At 42.9% G+C, this 20,968-nt stretch overlaps 1 protein-coding gene across 2 annotated transcripts in view; it reads left to right on the plus strand.

The window, feature by feature from the left end:
• Nucleotides 1-20,968, plus strand: part of LOC132078767 (ubiquinol-cytochrome-c reductase complex assembly factor 1) — a 46,911-nt gene that overhangs the window by 6,109 nt on the left and 19,834 nt on the right. For both annotated transcript variants that reach the window (XR_009419296.1, XM_059481085.1), the window contains exons 4-7: nucleotides 4,240-4,347; nucleotides 6,645-6,717; nucleotides 12,139-12,196; nucleotides 18,035-18,143. Coding sequence is in view for 1 of the 2 variants with exons in the window: in XM_059481085.1 (XP_059337068.1) it covers nucleotides 4,240-4,347; nucleotides 6,645-6,717; nucleotides 12,139-12,196; nucleotides 18,035-18,143 (348 nt within the window). In the remaining variant the exon portion in view is untranslated. The remainder of the gene's footprint in view (nucleotides 1-4,239; nucleotides 4,348-6,644; nucleotides 6,718-12,138; nucleotides 12,197-18,034; nucleotides 18,144-20,968) is intronic.

The raw sequence follows: 20,968 nt of genomic DNA on the forward strand, positions 1-20,968 counted from the left end.
TCTTTTGTCCTGGAGTAGAAGTTTTCTGAGGCATGAATCAACTCCGTAATATCAGTTCACCACTTAAACTAAGGGTGTTAGCATCTCTCAACTAATAAATATCCTGATATCTTGTTAATCCAGTGTGAAGAAAATGGCAAAATGGAGCACGTGCATGAGAAGTGAGATGACAGAAGGAAAAAGAGTTGGGGACTGATGTGTAAAACTTCCATGAAAACAATAATCCCAGTTTGTTGTCTAGCTAATAGTGCATTTTGCTGGTGTGGAGTTAGAGGTACATGCTAAGAAGGATTTTAAATTGGTTATTTTGACATGGATAGAAAAAATGAAGTAAAACCAGAAGTGTGCAAGGGAAGAGCCCCTGCCTGGTCTTTGCATTTAGTTCTCAGCTAGGGGTTTTTCCTTCTTATAGTCAAATTTTCAGTATTTTTCAGCTATTAAGATAAACCAAACATTTTGCAGACAGAGTTTGAAGCATATACAAAGGAATTGGGCAATTTATCATGACCAGAGCTAAAGTTGTTATCCAGGCTCCCAAAGATGGTGCTTGCCCCTAATCCCCATCCTGCCTGCACTGCTCTGAGCCCTGCACAGGCAGCACTTACAGAGCAGGCCTGGGAGAGCAGTGGGTGACAGGACAGTACCTCAAACAAACCAGGAGTGCCATGAAAATCTTCAAGGCAGGACTCAAGATTTGTTTTGGTGTATTGGAAAGGGCAAGGGGAGGGGTACAAGGGCTGAAAGATGGATGGGGAAACTTCCCAGTTAAAATAGCCATGGTGTAAGAAGCCAGGCAGGATTTATGACCAGAGAGGAAGCAGTTTACAACACTGTAGGTTTGAGGTGGGTTTTTGGACTGCAACTTCATTATTTTGAATAGAGAAGTACTTACTCATCTTTGAAATGTGAACTTGACTATGCAGTCCTGGTGGGAAAGTGGTTTGGAATTAATGGTGAGCTCCAGATGTTTCAGTTTATGTTTGGTGTCAAAATTAAAATGGTTGTTTGCTTTAAGCACTGCCTTTCAGGTATTGAGCAGAAAAGGCAGCCTGAGGTAGGCTTATGTCCCTTGCAGTGTCTTCATGAGCTTGTTTTGAGTGAGGTATAAAATACATTTTTAAAGTTTTTTCTTTCTCTTTGTTGTGGTTTTAGCCCAGTTGGCAACTAAGCACCACACAGTTTCCCCCCCTCACCCCAGTGTTTTCTAGATCTGATTTTGCAGACACTTATAGGATTGTTTAATTGCATTTGGCTGCAGTCCTGGCATTGACAGGATGAGCTTCAGACCTCTATCCATAGGTTGAACCAAGCACTCTCTGCTTAAATCCCTTCACCATCTCTTGAGCTAGTCCAGGCTGCCTTGCAGAAGAAAGAAGCAAGAAACATGGCATTTCCTAGAGAAACCTGCTGGTTGGTTAGCCCTTGTTTTAGTGATGAGCTAACAACAGACAAATTGAGACAATTTTGGTTTTTAACTTTCTCTACATAACGAAAAACCTGTACAGAGGGAGACTTCATGTGCATTTATAGATAAGAGGCATGTAGTGAAATTCTGCCTGGGTTCATTAGAGGTTCAGTGTGATTTGAATTCCTGTGGAGGAGATGAATGATTTAGTGAATGTGGCAGTGGTTATTGGACACAAGCTCTGCCTTCAGCAGTTCCTACCATTGCCTGGCTGGAGGGGGAGGGGGATTTTGGAGTTAGGATGGAAGGTTAGGAGCCATTTGTAGAGTAGCAGGGAGTATTGCACTGCATAATCCTGAAGAGGAGGTTTAAATAAAAACTGGTTTAAATACCAGTACATGTCAGGGAATCACTGGGTCCATCACGTGTGGCAGAGGTGGGATGAGCCTCTGCAGACATTGGGGACCTGGTGAGCAGGGTTAATGACCAGCATTCAGAGGAGCTGAGTATCATAGGAGGTCTGGGCAGTGTTACACTGCTGGGAGGTTGACAGATGTTAAAATGGTGCTGGCTGTGTTTCTCACATTTACCTGAATGCTGGGCATGGCAGGATTCAAGGCACTGGCAGCCATCCTTGGACAGTGCATGAGTGCAGGGTATTTTATCTCAAATACTCAGGCTGGTGTGTGGATATACACAGGGATGGACTCTGTCTGAGAGCTATAAGTTTGTCACCTTTACAGCTAGTTTTTAATTAATGATAGCACCTTGTGCAGAGTATGGATCTGTATTTTAATCTGTATGCATTTACTTACCATTCATGCCTTTTCAAACACTACCATATTAGTGCTAAGAAGTCTATAGAGAATTATCAGAAAGGGGAAAAGCTTTCAGTATGAGAATAGCCTGTTTCAGCCTCTTTCAGCCTGTTTTAGGACCCTTCTAAACTAAGGAATGCATGTATGATACTGGCCTATAAAAGTAATAAAAGTTACTGAAAAGTGGGATAGGAAGTGGTTGTTTGCAGGTTCTTATGGGAAAATTGGGAACATCCAAGGATCATAGAATACTTTGGGTTGGAAGGGACTTTTAAAGGTCATCTAGTCCAAATTACAAGGTTGGATTTTAAAAAGGCACAAGGGATTTTTTTTTTTTTAACATGATTAAACTGTGAAACCAAACATACCACGACTTTGTGTTACTGAGGTTAAGTAATTTCAAATGCCACTGGGATACTGAAGGTGTAGCCAGTTGGAGCTGACAAAAAAAAACGAATAGATACATTTTCTTGTGCAGGAATGTCTGTCAGAAGCTGGGCAGGTACATCCCAGAAGGCTGGGGAGGTGTGTGCTGTATTTCTCTGCTTTTGTGGCATCCCCAAGAGTCTGCTCCTGGTCCTTGCTGGAGCTGGCATCCTGCTCTCATTACTCTCACAGGTTATAATGGCTCTCAGCTGTATTTCCTCAAATCATACCTAGGAGGTTCATGTGCAATAGATAGGTTAAAAGTAATTTGTTGATAGCAAAAAGTCTGTACTGCATACTTAATTCATGGAAATGATTTGCTGGAGTACCAGTGGTGATTACAGCTGGCTGATGGTGCTGCTGGGGCTGAATGCCATAAAGTTTTCTTACCATTTGTGCTGCTTTGGGCTGGGGGAGAGTAAATTTTCTTCCTGGTAGCTGGTGTGGCTGTGGTTTGGATTTGTGCTGGACACAGGCCTGATTTTCCAGGCATGTTTGAGTTACTGAGCAGGGCTGACGCAAGGCTGAGGCCTTTCCTGCTCCTCTCCCCACCAGTGGAGCAGCTGGGGGTGCACAAGGAATTGCAGGGACACAGTGGGGACACAGTGGGGACAGCTGATCCCAGCTGACCCCAGGGACAGCCCAGACCATCCAGCATCATTCTCACATCTAAAGTTTGGGCAGAAGGAGGAAGGGGGGGACATTGGTGTGATGTTACTCTGATGGAGCCCAGCTGCCCTGGGGGTGGCTTAGCACCTGCCTGCCCTGGGGAAGTGGGGGATGAATTCCTCCTTTGGCCTTGCTGTGTCTCTGGCTTTTGTTTTACTGCCCTTATCTCAATTTTCTCACTTTTACCCTCCCAATTCTCTCCCCTGTCCCCACCTGTCCACTGGGCTAAAGCCACAGCACCAGCCCAGGGGTGTTTAAGGTGTGTAGTGAGTCTGGAAAAGAACGTTTATCTTCATGTTTGCAGACACTGCAAATCATTGCTCACTAAGTACTTTGCTGATCTGGATTTTCTGCAAGTACTCTGTAGATCAACTAGGAGAGTAAGAGTCTGGGGGAGCTCTTTGGTAAAATGGTGGGTTCATGTATCTTCATTGGTTTTAAAACAGAGCTGATTGCTTTGTGTAATGCATAATTACTGTACAATGCCTGTGAGAGGAAGAAAGGGAATGTGAAAGGTTAGCTTTATTTATTTACTCTGTTTCTGTGATTTGTTTGCTCATTTTATCTGCAAAAGACTTAAGCCCATGTAAAGACACCTAGAATGAATATGGGAGTCTAGGATAGAAGGCATATTTTGGAAAGCAAGTTTCTGTAAATATTAAATATTTGAGCTTCCAATGGGATGTTGTTATCACCATGGTTATGCAATTTTTGTATTCATACACAGAGGAATGGCACATATGAAAACCAGTGGAATGTTTTCAGAGGAGACCTAAACAGTGTTTTTTGTTTAAAAAACAGTTGAACAAAGAAAACAGGCAATAAAGCCCTAAAATTCTGTGGTAAATTTGTAACTTTGCTATCTAAAATGTGTTAGATTTAGGTGCTGAGACTGAAGTATGTGCTATTTCAATTTTACAGCATCTTTCTGCAAAAGATTCCTTCCTGTCATCTGAAGAAAAAGTGGGTGCTTTTACAAGGATAATGGAAGCCTTCGGGTTCACGGGACCACTCAAGTACAGCAGATGGGTAAAGCAGTAATTTAATAATTCTTTTGTTTGTTTCATAGTTCTAAAAAGCAGACCAAAACCACTCCACATTATTTTCTTATGATAGGAGCAGTACTTAATAGATAAGTTTTAATGTAAATTTCTGTTTTCTGGTGTAAGGAATTAATAATCCAGATCTTGAACCTCCATTATGTATTGCCATCATTGACATATGCAACAGTGCTGTATTGGGTAGAGTCTAAATCCTTCTTGAATGTCTTCAGATATCTGATTTTCACTTCATTTGTGCACCAAAGAACAGAGTAAGAGCCTTACCAGGAGGGTCTGCTGAGCAGGCAGTGCTGAGATATGGTGTGGTTGCTGCTCAAATCACTGTTCAGTGGTAGCTGACTGGGGCAGAGTCACAAACAGGTCCTGCTCTTTCTCCTTTTCTTTTTAAATAGCCCTTTCATAAAACAGTTGCTAACATTGACTAAGTGAGAGCAGCTCTGTGAGAGATGCTTTTGGTTCCTTATGTGGAAGAAAAAAGATGAAATTCATAATTGTTTTTCTCTGAACTAAGGAAGAGTGCAAAAGAATGAGAGGAGAAGGCAGCTTGAAAGAAGGACTGAGCTCAATTGTGTTGAAATGAAAAACAGTTATTTGAATAAAAAGATTAAAAATAATGGAAGTTTTAAGGTGCTTTGAATAGCTGCAAGGCAGAGTGCACCTCTTCAGAGACTGACCTGAAACTGTTGCTGATTGCATGCTGCTCCTCAGAAAGTGTAAAGCAAAGATAAATGACTTGTAACAGGCTTAGTTATTTTGGTTAAAATCAGTTGCTTTAATCAGGTGATGCTAAACCTCTTGAGAGTGTAGTTTCTCTCCCATGTGCTTGTGTACATATTGTTGTAATAAAGATTCTTGTTAGCTCTAAGTGTTGATTTCAGAGTTCTCCTTAATTGCTGCTCTTTACTGCCTGCTTTTGGCTGGGGATCCTGGGTTGGGAGAGAGTTATTTTGTGGTTAGGGCCCAAGAGACCTGAGTTCATTTTTGGCCTTGCTTGTGCTCTCTAGGAGATCATTGGGAAGTTTCTTAAAATTTCTCTTGCTTTTTTCTGTGTTATTCTCCCTTCCCCCACGCTTCTTCTACACCCTAAAACTTCCATGATTAAATTTCATCAGTTTCTCCTTTGTTACCTGCATTATTTAAGGACTGGATTGTGGGGACTGTTTTTTACAATATGTTTTTAATGTCTAGTAATGCCTGCTCTGGGGCAGTGACTCTCACCAGGGAGATCTCTGCTCACAGGCCAGGCAGTGTTTCTTTTAAAAGGGAAACTTTCAGAACTCCTGTAAGCAATGCAAATCATTTTACTTCAAGAAGTTTAGCTATATCTTTGATTTTTGACAGAAGCCTGAGATTACTGAATAAGAAAAATAATGAGCTCCTGTGTTTCCTCAGCAATCAGTTGCAACTTCTTTATTTTCCTTTTGGTTGAAAGAGACACAAATAATTACTTGGTGATTTGAACTGCCATTTAGCAGGCAGGGTGCTCATCCCTGCAGTGTGGTGAGCACTGAGATGATCACTGGTATATGTCACTAGAAAAAACAGAAAACCAAACCAGAGCAATCCAAACCCAATGCCATTTCTCTTTAAGATTTTTGCTATTAGTTATTGCGCTCTTTGAAGCTTCAGCACGTGTGTCAGTGTTCTGGATGATGCACTGGAGGTGTTTTGGGTGCAGTGGCAGGCTGGGAACAAAATGAGAAATGCCAAAGCATGCAGGAATACCTCATGTTGTTCATTTGTGATTCCTTTCTCACTCTCATAATCAGTCAAATGTCACTTTTCTAGGAAAAAAAAAGCTATTTTTAGGACATGACTGGTATGTGACTTTAATATTTTAAACTTAAATTACACAGAACACTCTTAGTGGTATGCATCACTTAAATTTGTTGGAGGAAACCAGGAGTTGTGAATTGGGATCTTCAGAGACTCTGTAAGGAAAACCATTTAATTTATATTTTCTGTAATTATATCAAGTATTTTAACACACTGGATTTGGAAGGATATTCAGGAAGACATTTAATAATTTTGTTTCCTTCAAGGCAAAATGAATTATACTCATGCCATTACTGGCAGATCTAACAGTTTAATGTGCCCCTGAAAATCTCAAGCAATGGTGATTCTCAAAAGAAGTGTTTTCAGAAAATGGCAGTGTGGGACAAAGGGACAGTGTTCACCAGTGTTCCCAGTGTTCAGGGACAAAGCCAGCAGTGTTCCCCAGCTCGGTGATGAACGTTTCAAGTGCTGTCTGTTCCTTTTGTTCAGAAGCTGAAGGTGGCGGCGCTGCGCATGTACGCGTGCTGCGTGGAGAAAACCGACTTCGACGAGTTCTTCAACAGTAAGTGCTGCCCTGAGGCTGTGTGCCTGCTGCCCTGGGAAGGGAACACACACTGGAATCATGTCACTGGGTCTGTTTGTAATAATAAATGCTACAACAAAGTCTTGTCAGACCTTAGCAGGGCATGGTCAGCTGGAAGGGGACTGTACTGCAGCGTTCCCCTGAGCGCTGGAGTGCCAGGGGTACCAGGGCAGACCCTGGAGTCTGGCACTGTTACATTTTCCCTGCTGCAGTGGGCAACAGGAACAGGAGTGGGATGGGAAGAACTTGGAATAGCCTGGACTTCAAGGGATATTGCCATTTTTTATTACCAGGGTGGGATAAACAAAGAATCCAAATATCCCTTCCCTTTTTATGGTCTCTGTGTCCTACCCTGTGCCATCCCCAGTACAACTGGGATGCAGGTAAGGGAATCACCCCCATGCACTAATGCACAACTTTTTAATGATGCAAGGTCAGTTAGGTCACAGGGATCACCTGTCTCTGTCATGGCTGGGGGAGGTTTGGGTACAAATTAAGAGACTTTCTACATTTTTTACTGACCCTGACAGCATTAAATCAGGACACATCTCTTGACTGGGTAGAGAGTATGACTAGAACACTCTCTATATGTAGATATATACATATATACATATACACGTATATACATATACATATATATATATATATATATATATATATATATAACTAGAACATAGGCAGAACAAGTCCCTTCTATAAGTATATAGGTATATTAGTGGCTTGGATTGGGATGATTTTTTTTGATGTTGTACACAGTGGTTTTTAACTATCAGCTAAAAAATCTGTTGCAGCTTTGAATAGTTTCAAACCTGGCTGGTGAAGAGGGAAGATGTTCTTTGGCAATTATGTAAGCTGCAGTAGTATTTTTTGCTTAGGTGAATTATTTCTTGTGTCAGTGTGATTTAGCTGGTAGTAAACCCATTAGCTGGATCTTGCCTGGATTCCTGAGCTGCCAGATGCTTCCTTACAGCACAGGTTGGGGCTGCTGCCTCATGAGAGACCAGCTGAAGGAACACCTTCATGCAGTGCAGAGCATAGTGAGGGTGGTTTGTTACATGGTGTTGCTACTGCAAAATTTTCAAGTGTTTTTCAGAAGATTTTCCAAACCTCTGATGTGGTTTCAGTGGTTGCAGGAGTGAGAGAACTCTGTGAGCAGGATTCATTACTAGTGATCAAAACTTAGGAACCTCATTTTGCCTGTGCACACCCTCTCCCAGCTGAGTGCCCTCCCAGGCTTGCTCAGATAGGGTCTGCTCTGTTTGTGGTATTTACCTCTCAGACAAGGGCTTTGCTGTCTTTAACTGGTGTTTCACTATCCCTGTTTAATTGTACAAAGATCTATAAATGTTGCCCTAGCTTAAAATTTAAAGGAATTTCTAGACTTGTTTGTGGAAAAAATTCTGGCACAAATTTTCAGGTTCAGTACAGAGTAAAATAGCTTCAGTTGTGCTTTTGATGTTGTCTTACTGTTTTAAAAAGAAAGCATGTATTTAAAGAGTAGGATATGTTTGTATGGACTTGAGACAGTTGTTGCCTAAGGAACAAGGTAATTTTCTGAGATTGATGGAGTGCATGATGCACCTGTTGGTAGTATAGGATCACCTGTGCTGTGGGGGGTCAGTGCTTGTGGTTCCAAAGAAATCATTGTTTTCATACCACAACAGGTAAAAGAAGTTTCTTTTACTTCTGTCACATAGAAATTAAACTCTTTTGGGAGATAAGCTCAAAAATTTAACAGGCTTGTGATCCATGTTAAAAAGTAGCTCCCCTAAAACAAGCAATGTGGGATGGGTGGGAAGCTTTAAACAGGATTTTGCCATGGAGAAGCTTTAGGCTGTGGTTCCATGGGCAGCTGAGTTGAAGTAGCAGCCAAAGGGGAAAGTCTCACATCTTTCCCTGTTCTGGACTGCACAGGTATGTCCTTGGTGAGAAGGAGAACAGCTCAGTTTACTGAACTCCTGGTTTGCTGTGTTGGTGAGCTAAGTGGCACATGGAAGGGTCTGGTGGAGAGCAGCTGTGGCACAAAGCAGGTGCTAGGGAGTGCATAACTGAGAGGAGAACATGGCATGGAGCAGGATACCCAACTTTCACTTGAGTTTACTATGTCTGCATCAAACTGTGTCAGTCGGGAGCTGGTTTTAAAGATGGACATTGCTTAAGCCCATTGCTCACTGCTGAAGGAGCAGCCTGGAGGGCTGGTGGGAGGAGAGGCAGGTACCTGTGACCTGTGTGTGCTGCTGCAGCAGAGCAGTGCCCCAGCCTGTGCTCCATGGGTGCTGCTCCCCTCCCAATGCCCACGGGAGCCCCAGGGCAGGGTGGTGCTGTCTGAGCCATGTGCTCACCTGGGCTGTGTTTGTGCTCTGCTGCCCTTCTGGCTCCAGCAGGAGGGTGTTGATACCAGGTGAACTACTCAGAGTCAGCTTTGCTCTCTGGAGAGCTTATTAGCTCCTTCCTGGCCGTGTGTGAGCCCTGTTCACCTGCAGAGCTGACCTGGGAAACCTGCAGCCCTTCATGTGTGAAACCACTCATGGGCTCCTTAACCTGAGTGAGCAGAACAGTTCTGCACAGAGCCCTTCTCAGTGTTTTCTGGGTGTGCTTTTGTGGTGTGGTTCTGTTGTGGCATAAGGAACAACAGCACTGGGACCTTCTGAAGTCACAGTGGAACTTGGAATGCTGTGGGGAGTTTGTAGGGTCGCTCTCTTACAGAGGTGACAGTGTAAAGAGTGAATGGTGTAGTGGAGGGCTAGGACAGTGTCCATTTTCATGTCTATGGGCTCTCTTCTATCTCACTGCATTCCTGCTGGTGCCCAGTGGAATTTCTGAGACTTTTTGTGCCACAGTATGAGAGCCCTGTGAACTGCCTGTGTCTGAATATGTCTTGGAACAGCAGTTCCCAAAATACAGACTGTGGCTATGCAAGTCATGAGGCTGCTGTAGGATATAAAGAAGGTGTTTTAATTGAGACTCTTGAGTATAAAACTGCAGCTAATTTTATTATGCTTGCCATCCCTTTGTCTTTCAATATTGGATCACTGATGGACAAAACTTTGGGAACTCTGCTTTAGAGCCCATATCCCAAATGTCTGTACTGTGCTACTTATGGGGAAAGTGGAGCTATTTTAGGATGTCAGCTGTTTCTTGTTTAAAGGAGAAGAGAGAAGCAGCAGAGGGAATAGCAAAGTTGCTGGTGCCAGGTTTGGCACAGAGCTTGGGTAGTTCCCATGCAACAGAAGAGGCAGCCTGTGAGGAGAGAGTTTCATGCCTGACCTCAGACTTGAAAGGTCAAAAGAACTTTTAGCATCAGGCAGGTAATACTCAGAGCTGAACTGGAGTTTGGCTGATGAATGTGGACTGTAGGGTTACCTTGAATTGAACTTGAACTATTAATGCTGTTAATTCTCTAGAGTCAGGCAGCTGCAGCAGTAGAGAGCTTGTCCCACCAAATCAGGCTTTTGTATGGCTCCTAGTGGGGCTCAGTGCAGCTCAAAAAAGGCTGGAGGTTACAGGACTCTTAATTCTAATGTCTCCCTTAATAGGCACCACTCGGTGCCTTCCAGGCTCCTGCTGCTGCCTGCCACACTCAGGGGAGCACAACACTCCTGTTCTTGTGCAGGATGTGTGGATGTTACCCCATTGTGTCCTTCTAAAGTTGTGGTAGTGGCAAAGATGATCCATCATGAAAAAGTTCTTGCTTTTGCTTAAAGGAGCCACCCTTCCTTTAAATTTACCATGCAGACAGTCAAAATATAGAAGTTAAAAATGATTTATAAAAATAGAATTGCAACTCTTGGAAAATTAGAGAAAAAATTCTTGCCTCCTGGGTACTGAATAGGTCTTTAAAAACTTTCTGTGTTTCCAGGAGTGGAGGTGTGAGCTTTGCTTTCCACTGCAGAGTGATTTCTGTGGTGGGGACTGATCCATGGGAGCTCCTACTGGAGAAACCTCTGTCTGAACTGAGTGTTTGCCTCTTGCCTGTGGAACCTGCATTTACTGAGATGGTTTGGTTAATGCAGGCATTGTGTGCTGCTGCCCTAGTTAGAGATGCCTTGGCGTGGCTTTAGGTCAGAGTAGTCATTTCTAGGCACAGGAATTATTTCTAATAGGAATGAGAGAGCCAGAAGGGTAGAAGGGTGAGGGAGACCTGTGTTTAATCTCCAAACATGGACTGTTTGTGTCTTTGTACTGTCTTAGAGGTGATGTATGGGCAGTGGTGCTGAACCTTGGCACCTCCTAGGCCTGATGGAGTCATCTCTCTGGGGAGGGAGGAATAGTGGTGATCTGTTTGGTTCTTCTGACCAGAGCTGGCATGTAAAAAGAAAAAGGCTGTGAAAGCATTGCTTCATGATCTGGGTGAATCTCCTTTGTAATACTTGACAGCAAAGAAGCATAGGAGCCAGGAAGGAATCTATTTAGCACAGAAAAGATGAGGTTGACTTCCCTAGGGCATATCTGACTGTAGAGTCACTTTCTGAAGGCTCTCTGGCCTTCTTCCAGCTAGGTTTGAACAGCTCAGAAGGGAACACCAAGTGCTGGGTAGGCCAAGGTGGCTGCCTCAGATCCTTCTCATTAGGGACTTGCCTTAAAACCTTCTCCAGGAAACAGATGCAGAAGTGTGCCTGGGAGGAAGGTTTGAGATTGACAGGAACTAAAGGATTTGGCATACACAGAACCCACAGGTTCATTTTTTTTTTCAAGCATGAGAAAGAGGAATATGGTTTTTGTGCCACGTTGCCTAAATCTCCAACCTGGCATCCTAACAGCACATGAAAATCCATCCTGTGAACACACATATGGACAAACCATCTCTGGGAAAGCAGTGGCTGTGGGAGTAGAGCTGAATCTGGAAGCAGATTTTCTGTGGTTGTTTGATGGGTTTAATCCTGATGTAGCCTGGCTGGAGCACTCAGAGTGCTGTGGGCTGTGCAGCCATGGAGTGAATCCAGCCAGGGGAGTGGGAGCAGACTCAGGTAACACAGAACTCTGTGCCTGGCAGGAGACAGCAGCACATGGGAGGGAAGAGTGTAAGAATGGAGCAAAGCATCCATTGATTCCTCTGTGTTAGTCACTGCTGCTTTGAGACTCTCCAGGCTAGAAGCCACATGTTTGACTCATTCTCCATTGTGGAATTTCCCCCCTCTGTAAAAGTTACTCAAGTGGATTCTAAACACCTGAAATCTTTCAGAATCCACAGCGTCCTGTGGCTGTATGTTCTAGAATTTAAGCACAAACATGACAGTAAATGGTGTTTGCAGTATGTATGTACTGTTATTGCTGAAAAAAAATTACTAAAGTGCTTTTAGATTTTGGTGCAGTGATTTTCTGTTAAGCACAAAATGGGATTAAATTAATTTTAATGTTTTGTTTTGGTTTTGTGTTTTTTTTTCCCCCCCTTCGATCAAGGATGCCAAATGCCTGATACTTTGAATTCATGGTTTCTAGTAGCCCAGCTTCATGTCTGGTAAGTGAAAGACATAATAGTAATACAGTTATTTTCAGGAAATGGAGTTATATACAACTTAATGTGAGAAAAAGTACAGCCTTCTATCCATGGCTGATAATAGAGGTTATATTCATTTTACTGATGACTGAATTTAAGCTGTTTTCTGCTGAAGAACAGTAAGTCCTATAGAGAAGCTGACATCTCTTACATCTCAAAATCCCTCACTAGTGGAATGATCTTTGCCATGAGTTTTCTAAAAGCCTTACTCAGGCTATGTGGAAAAATCCTACTTGGGTGTTTTAGGAAAGGTTTAAATTTATGTAAAAGTCATTTAAATTGGGAGAATTTGTGGTGATGAGAAGCATTTAACAAATTATAGCACTGGCATTTATTCTTTCAGTTCTGAAAGGTACGTGCAGGGTGGTGAATGCCAGCTTGGCTGCATGTAAAAATATTTAACACCTTAAACGTGAAGTTTTTTTCCCTTTTTCGTTTGTGAAAATAGTAGCCAAAAAAATCAGGTTTTCATCTAGCATTACATACTTAAAAAGGTCAGAGGATGCACAGGGGAGTACAGTAATTTTCTAAGTGCCAGATCTTTCAGGGAACTGAAGTCCATAGACTTGGGTTCAGCTGTCCAAAGGCTGAAAGGAAGTTTGTACTGAAATAGCTGCACTTAAGGCCCCTTGTTTCCTTGCCTCCTCCTTTTTCCCTTCTCTCCTTTTAATTTCCTGACTCCTCAATATAGTGAAAGATGGGGCAGCTCATTACACTAAAGAGTGAATAAATGAGCAGAACCATTGAAATTATAATCAGTTAATGAAATCAGTGGAACAAAGTAAGGATGACCCTTGAAATCTGCAGTTTATTTATTTCCTACTGTTCCTTGTGGGAAAAAATGAATCGATGAGCTAATAATTCATATAGGTGTTTTGAAAACTAGTGCAATAAGTGTTAAAAACCAGACTGTTTGTAAGTATCTGGGAAAACCAGAAAGAGTTAAGATGAATCTGCAGAGAACACACTATTTTCATCTTGATTTCTCATTGATGGGACAGTGCCTCCTGTGATTAATAAACAGCATCAAATTCAATATTAATTATAAAAGTCAACAAGAGAGCTAAGACAGAGATGAAACTGGTATAGGATAGGCATAAGTTTCTAAGATCAAAGCTACATTGTCTTCTTTTGAAGGTAGCCAAGAGTTGCTGCACTTTGAGCTGATGTTATGGGGAGATTTGCTGAGAAGTGAAATACTCTTATATGTGAGATATGGTGGACAGTTTGACAGCAATATCCTGAGCAAGCAGGAAAGAACCAAATCCCTCTGCCCTCATTGTGTCAGCAGGGAAAATTCAGGTGTGGAGGTTAGCACAAGAGGTTAATTTTTCTAGGGTTTATGAGCCTGGCTCCTCTGTGTTCCTGGCAGCACTGTCATTCTGGACCACAAATCAGAGCTCTGGTTTGATATTCCAGGACACAGAGAAGCCTGTGACAGGGCTGCTCACTGCCTGGCTTATTGGGAAATGCTGTAGGCTTTGCCTGTGGTGAGATCAGTGACCAGCATCCTGCCATGCCATGCTTTGCTTTTATTGCTCTTCTCTGGGATCTCTTTCTTCAGGCAGTTTGACCTCGGTAAATTGGGAGCAGAAGTGCTTCTGCTACCTTTGACAAGGCCAAGGACATCCTACCCCTGTGTGAAGGCTCCAGTTCTCCTCTTTCCTGCTGGACCATTTGCCTCAGGGGGTAGAAATCCTCCTGATCTGGTGGCCAGCAGCCAGCCAGGAGATTCTGATCACCATCTGCTCCTGCTGCCCCTGGCAGAGCAGTCTGCACAACTTTCTCAGATACTTCTTCCTTCTTATTTCAGCAGCCTATTTTCAACTGATTTAGATTGTCTTCTGGAGCCAGAGAAGTTGATAATTTTCCCTATTTTGATAAACTTTGTCTCCTTCTCTTACTGTTGCCATTGCCCAGCATGTTCTGGTCAATTTTTCCATGCTTTTTGCATCACAACTTTTACAGATTTAAATAAGTGCTTGTCAGGGCACGTTGTTGTGTTACTCATTCTGGTGGGTTCTCTGAATCTCTGGCCCCTACTTCTTCTTGTCTGTGAATAGAATGTTCCTCCTGACCCCACTCAAAAAGAGAGGAATTCAGGCTCTCATGTTTAGCCTCTGCTGTTGGAAGCTTGTTTATAAGATAATGTTCCTTTAGAAACACTGCAGTGCCTTCCAATGCAGTGCTAAAATCATGCTTTAAAAAGTCAACCCATCAATATTACTTGGAAAACCAACCCATGGTTATTCTTTCCTGAATGTCATGTTTTCATAGGCCCTTTCTGTTACTTTACACCTCTGATGTCAGAGGGACTCTTGGTTTATATTTAGAAATCCAGACCTTTAGAAAAGCTCTTTATTTCTTCTGCTGGGTTTGCATTTTCCCATGCATCTAAATGGAGTATTGGCTGAATCCAGAGCTGTTACCAAACTGCCAAAGAAATTACATGGGTGACTGTTGAGGAATGTCTTGGTTCAGTATTTGCCATGTAGCTACCTAGAGCTCCCTTTGCATTGTCACCACACCAAGCATGGTGACATCTCTGAAGTATTTAGGATCAAATAGAGTGGTGCTACACCTCCTGTTCTGAAAGACTCAGAGACCTGTTGCAAAAACTCATCTGAGCATTGTTTTTCTTAACGAAATCTGCACTTAGGAAAGTTCTGATCAGCCTCGGGAAGTCCAGAGGGGAGTGAAAACTACCAAGTATATGTAGAAAACCACTCCTGCCAGAAAAGATTTCTCTGATTTGCACAGAGATGCTTGAGGACACAGTGCCATTTTGAAATGTGGTGCTTCAGAAGAAAGGGAATAAACTCTATGTTTTGTGTCTTAATTGCATCAGGATAGTCTTGCTTGAGAGAGATTTTAAGAATAAGTTTATTTGGAATGTCTCCAGCATTTAGTTGCTCCTACCTTAACATGAGGGACTGGGCCACAGCAGCCTGAGAAAGGCCCCAGGGGAGAGAAGGCTGCAGAGCCAGGCTGGGCTCTGTGTGCTGGATACAGCAGTACTGGGGAGCTGGCCAGGCTGGAGCACAGGAGAACATGCAAACCTAATTAGGACCTGGTCAGAATTCTGCTGATAATCATCATTCCCTGAAGTGCAATGTCACAAGGGAGCTGATGGAAAAGTCAGTTCAGGAGTTTCCTGCCATCCCCCAAGCTGGCAGCTGTTCATGAGTGGGTTAAACAGAATAAAGCCTTCCAAAAATGCTGTTGATATTTGTGGTGTTAAAAGCCAGAGTAATTTCTTTGAGCAGCTATAGTGTAGCTGCAGAAATAGTTGCTCTGGAGCAGCTGAGGGAGCAGGAATGAGTGGCCAGGTACAGGAAGGTTCACTTTACCCTTAATGGCTCATCAAACCTTGGTGCATGGCACAGGGCACCTCACAGCAGTGATCAGGAGGTGTCAACCACCACTTCTGGTGTTCAGGCCAGTCTGGCACTCTGGGAGCACTGACAGAAGCTGGCTGAGACTGTTGTGAGAAACTACAACATCTCAGCTGATGAGGGTTGAGATACAGAGGCTCCTGATCCTTTTCCACTATCCTTTCTTCTAAGATGCTAAGATTTTCTTCTAAGGTAGTCTCTCTGCATAACTTAATACAGCAAAAATTATCCAACCCAACTAATGTGAGGTGTACAGCTTTCTAAAGATAGTTTGGAGTAATTTTCCTTTCAGGGTTTGATGGAGATGAGTCAGTATTTGACTAAATTACAGAACAGATTGTGCAGTGAAATGATGAAATGTTTCAGGCTATGGTGATCTGGTTAGGAGGTTTACAGCTTTAAAGAGTCTGTGTCACCTCAGACAGCAGGTGTAGTAACAAACTACCAAACTTCCAAATAAGCTGCAAAATTCCATGATCTCACTGGTGGTGCTGCAGAACAGCTCTGTGTCAGCACTGTGCATCCAAACACAAGAGCTCCCTTTTAGGCTCCATGAGTAACAGGTTTTCCCCTGCACACCAGCCGAGTCCTGCTCATCACTGACCAGTTGTTGGTCTCTGCACTGCTCTCTCCTGCTTCTCCACCACCCAAGGCACACAGGATGGGAAACACTATTTTTGCTCAGGGGGAGCTTTTCTTTCCCCTGAGTTTTTCACCCCTGAGTTCAGCTGTTCAGCAAGAGAAGTATAAAAATGCTTTTCTTAACACAAAATTAGTCTTTTATCTGAGTCTTTTTCTTTTTGTCTTGCTAAGAGTGAGTAAGAATTTTCAATTCAGTAATTCACTCCTTTGTGCAATTCAGTTATGTAAATGCACAAGAGGAACAAAGGTTTTGAAACTGGTAGAAGTACACTGAAAGTTTTAAGCTCTTTGTGCATTTGTTTTGTAGAAGGTCTGGTACCTGGACAGCTGTTCTATGACAGCTGCTCTCTGACCACTGTTTGAACAGAAAGCTTTGCCATCCTTCTGTGAGAAAATGAGGGTTTGGTTTTGGTACCATCTTAATTGCATTTGTGTGGTGGGACAGTGATTCTGACTAGGAAGAAGAATATAGGATTGCTGTGGGTTTTGCTGCCTTTAGCTTTTGTCTCTGATTGTCCCTGGCAGTAAGTTTTACTTCTTTAACAGGCTAAAAAATGTTTCCTTTACTAATCCATACACAAGAAAGAACCCATTATAAAGATGGACATCTGTCCCTTTACAGGTCATCTCAGCACACTTCAGGTGTTTGTGATTTTCCCTGTTGAGCTGGCATTCATTGGTCACCAAATACTTTTAATGCCTGCAGATCTTATATTCACTAAAGAAATGAACCTATTCATTAGATTCATCAATAAATAAGCATATTTTCCTTTTAGCTCTTGTGGCACATTCACCATTGTTAGTGTGCACCAGCTCCACAGTGGCCTCCAGCAGCTCTGCTCTGTTGGTTTTACAGGGAGCAGTTTCCTTCCTAGCATGTCTGTGAGAAGCAGTGGATTCTTTGAGCCCCAGTGTTTGAGCATTACCTCATCTGCAGTCACTCAGTCAGTCCTGGACAGGCATTTCTGTCTTTCAGACCAGGAGTTGCTGAATGAGGTAGAGAAGATGGGACAGGTGACAGGACTGGTCCCAGCCCACTGAGGAATCAGCCTGGGCTTCAGTTTGTGCTCTTTACAGATGTTTTATGAGAGGCAAAATAAAATTATTCTTTTATTTTGTAGACAGAACAGCAGCAATGAAGTTTTAAGTGGCTTTAATGCTTAAAAACAAAGTAAAACAACTCAACCTGATGTTCTCATTAAGATCTCAGTGCACTTACAAGTCTCTGAGCTGGTCTTGCACGTGGAGGTTTTGCCAGGTGGCTGGACATGTATACTAATACCCCTGTAGTTGAAGTAATTTAGGACATTGTTAATTTGGATTGTTTGGAGTCTGTAACTTGCTTAAGCTTTCCCAGCTTGGCTAGTTGGGCTCTTACAGCCCTTGAGTGACCAACTGAGCTACAGCTGGCTCGGAGCCTGGATTAGACAAGCCATGTGTTCCTCCTCCAGAGGGTGAGGTGTTCTTAAGGCTGAGGAATTCAGGTTGCAGTAGTGTTTAACTAGATTACAGTACTGTCAGCAAGAATAGAGTCCACTGTCACTCTTCTATGGCTGGATTGGCCAAAATCCAGCAGATGCAGCTCCTGAGTACAGAATGGAAATGTTTGTAGTGGTTTATTAAAAAAAAAAGAATCCATGTGTATTTTCCTCCTGATCACAAACATATACTGTAAGAAAACTCTTAAATGAGCTGGAATGTATTTAATTTACTCTCTCCCTTTAACAAAAGCCCGGGGGCTGAGTGGTGTGTGCTCTTGCAGGATGTGCCTGGTGCGGCTGAAGCAGGAGGGCCGCACGGGGAAGTACATGTGCCGCTACATTGTGCACTGCATGTGGGAGGACGTGGAGCAGCGTGGGAAGGTGATGGGGGTAAGTCCTCTCTGCTGGTGTTAATCCTCATGATTCCCATCTTTCAGTGCTCTTTTGGATTTAAATATCTTAGAAAAATGCCCAAGAATCCAACTGGTTGATTCCTTTTCTAGCTTAAGCTGGTACCTGCAGCCCTCACTCCTGACCGTTCATTCCCTCAGCTGCTGTATTGAGCACTGTCCTTCTTTCTGAAAGTGCATTATGACCTGGATAAAGGTATTGATTTGTCTGAAATTGATTCATTTCCTAAATGATTTGCTGTGTGATTGCAGGAATGGATGCTGCTAAAACAGAATGGGGATAGGAATAAGCAGCTGTGGTAGGGAGGAATGTGACTGGTGCCAAATCAATAGCAACAACTTCAGTAATTCCAGCAGAGCTCTGAGTGTTCTCTGTGTCTTGTCAGTTTCTCGGCTGTTTTAATGACCTGGAAAGGCCCGGGGTAGCCTTGGGCAGCCCGCGCTCCAAAGGACGAAAAGAGTCTTCAGGTTTTTTCTCGGTCTTCAGTATTTATTAGTTGTTTATCTAAAAGATTTTCTCTCGGCCCGACAGAGGTCTGCACAGCATGTCAGCCATGGGCACACTGAGAGCCCCCGGGGCGGTCACCTATCTTTATACTCAAAATTACGTATACAATATTTACCTTTTTCCCCCAATACCTGTCACCCTTATTGACCAGTACACCTTTAGTAATAACCAATCCCAAAGTGCCAACATCACCACAGAAGATGGAGGCGAAGAAGGACAGGACACGCCCCAATTCCTCCATCTTACTTCTCTAGACCCCCCTGTACAGAAATCTTAAACCCTGTGTTTCACACTCTAATTAACTTATCCCTTCACCATTTACCCCAGTGAAATCCTCCCATCCTCATACAGGTGTCGTCTCCCGTGCAGGATCAAAGTCCAGCCACCAGACACTTCTGGCAACATTCCAGGACCTCCGAGCCCCCCAAGGGTGGTCTCGGTCTCTCTGCACCTCAGAGATCCCACATATCTAAAGTGGTAAAAGGGACGTTAATCAACAAGAGGTTTTTGTCAAGTTCCTACTTTGTCAAGTTCCAAGGACTATACCTAGTCCTTTGTGTATTTTTAATTTTGGATTTTCACTATATCTGATCTTTATCACCAAAAAAAAAAAAAAAAAGAAGAAAGTTCTAAAGAGAGAGTAGTTCCAAGGAGACTTCATTTGCAATTTTGAAGGAAGAGGAAGGTTGGATCATTCTGGCCTCTTCTGAGGAAGGTTATGGTAATTGGTTGTAATGGTAATTTCTGTACCTAAAGTATGAAAATGTGGTTCTTCAGCCCTGTGTTGGTGTTTGCCTGAAGAGAAGGCATTGGAGAGGCAGTGGTAGTAGGTGACAGCAGACCTGATGCAGGTGAGGCTGCCTGTGTTCAGAGCACTTCTGTGGGAGAACAGGCCTGGCAACATCTGTGTTGTCAAAAAGGAAGAGAACTGTTCAGTGATTCAGTGTTAAAGAAGTGACAATTTTCATATAGCAGTAATTAATTCCTTATTTGTTAAGCCTTTGCTGTCAGTTCTATTGGAGAAGCTGCCAGGATGTTCCTGGTGGTGCCAGACAAGGGAATTAACCAGTGAGTCAGGATTTGGGATGCAATCACATTAGAAATTCAAGAAGTTTCTCTCTGATTCTTTATTTTGTATGTGGTTTTAGAAGGTGTTGGTTCTGGTATAACTTCAGTTATTCCTTTAGCAATAGGGTTTGTTCCCTGTTGTTGGGACTTCTGTAGCTTTACTTTGTTGCACATTGCTCTTATAGACAAGACATCCTGTTAATCTTCTTTTGAATTAAATTTAAATTTGTACATCTGAGGGTTTTTTGCTATGTTAATGTGCTTAGATAAATTCCAGTGTGGGAATCTTCTCTTTCTGGTAGGGCAGTGTGTGTGAGCCTAACAAATCAGATGTACTGGAGAAAAAAACGGAATGAAAGAGCTTCTGCATTTTTGTCTTATCCAGTGCCTTCCATATCATATCTCTGGTTCGTTCTGCTTTCTCTAGGAGCTATACACAGCTCAGATCTTTACTCTGAGTGTAAATTTAAGGTTCTTCTTCTTGAAAAGCAAAAAATCCTCCCAAACCCAGAACAAACTCCAGCCAAACATGTCACCTTCCAGAACACCTGAAGCATCTGTCTGATTCCATGGAGAAAATGACCTTGGGAAAAGAAGATCATTTGTCTGTTTCTTTTGTCCCTAATTTTGTCTCATATGAACAAAGTGCTGGCTTGTAGTTTTCTGTGCAGGGTTGGGAGCAGCAGTCAGAAAAGAGGAGCAGATTTGGCTGTTTGCTGTCCTTTAAGCCATGCAAGGCTCCAAAGTGAAGAATGCTGCAGGGTAGGCCTGCACTGAGAGCTTTACAGTAAACCTTAGGGGGAAAAAGATAATGTTTGCAGGCAGTTATTTTTAAAGGGATGCACAGGGTTTCCATTTATGCAAACTAAACTATCCCATTTCTCCACAAAATTCCTTGAAGTATAAAAAAACCCATCAGAGTCTTTATCTTTTCATCCAGTCAGTACCCTGAAGTGTTTATACTTGCATTTTGCAGTATCATGGCTGCTGTGTCATGCAACTGCAAGGAGCTCTGAAGTTGCTGGAATGCCATTTGTTCCCTGCCTTGTCAGGTTAGGCATCTGCTCAGTTCACCCTTGAATTTAAATTGTGCAGTCCTTGTAGGAATGACCCTGCAGTGGAATCTCCAGTGTGCTTGGCTGGCCCTGCTGTGATTCCTGTAACACACCAGACTGTGGCCTGGTGCTAGCACAGCCTTTATGTGGCCATAGCAGATGCTCAGAGGAAGA

Source organism: Ammospiza nelsoni, chromosome 12 (assembly GCF_027579445.1).
Source record: "Ammospiza nelsoni isolate bAmmNel1 chromosome 12, bAmmNel1.pri, whole genome shotgun sequence".
Lineage (NCBI taxonomy): Eukaryota > Metazoa > Chordata > Aves > Passeriformes > Passerellidae > Ammospiza > Ammospiza nelsoni.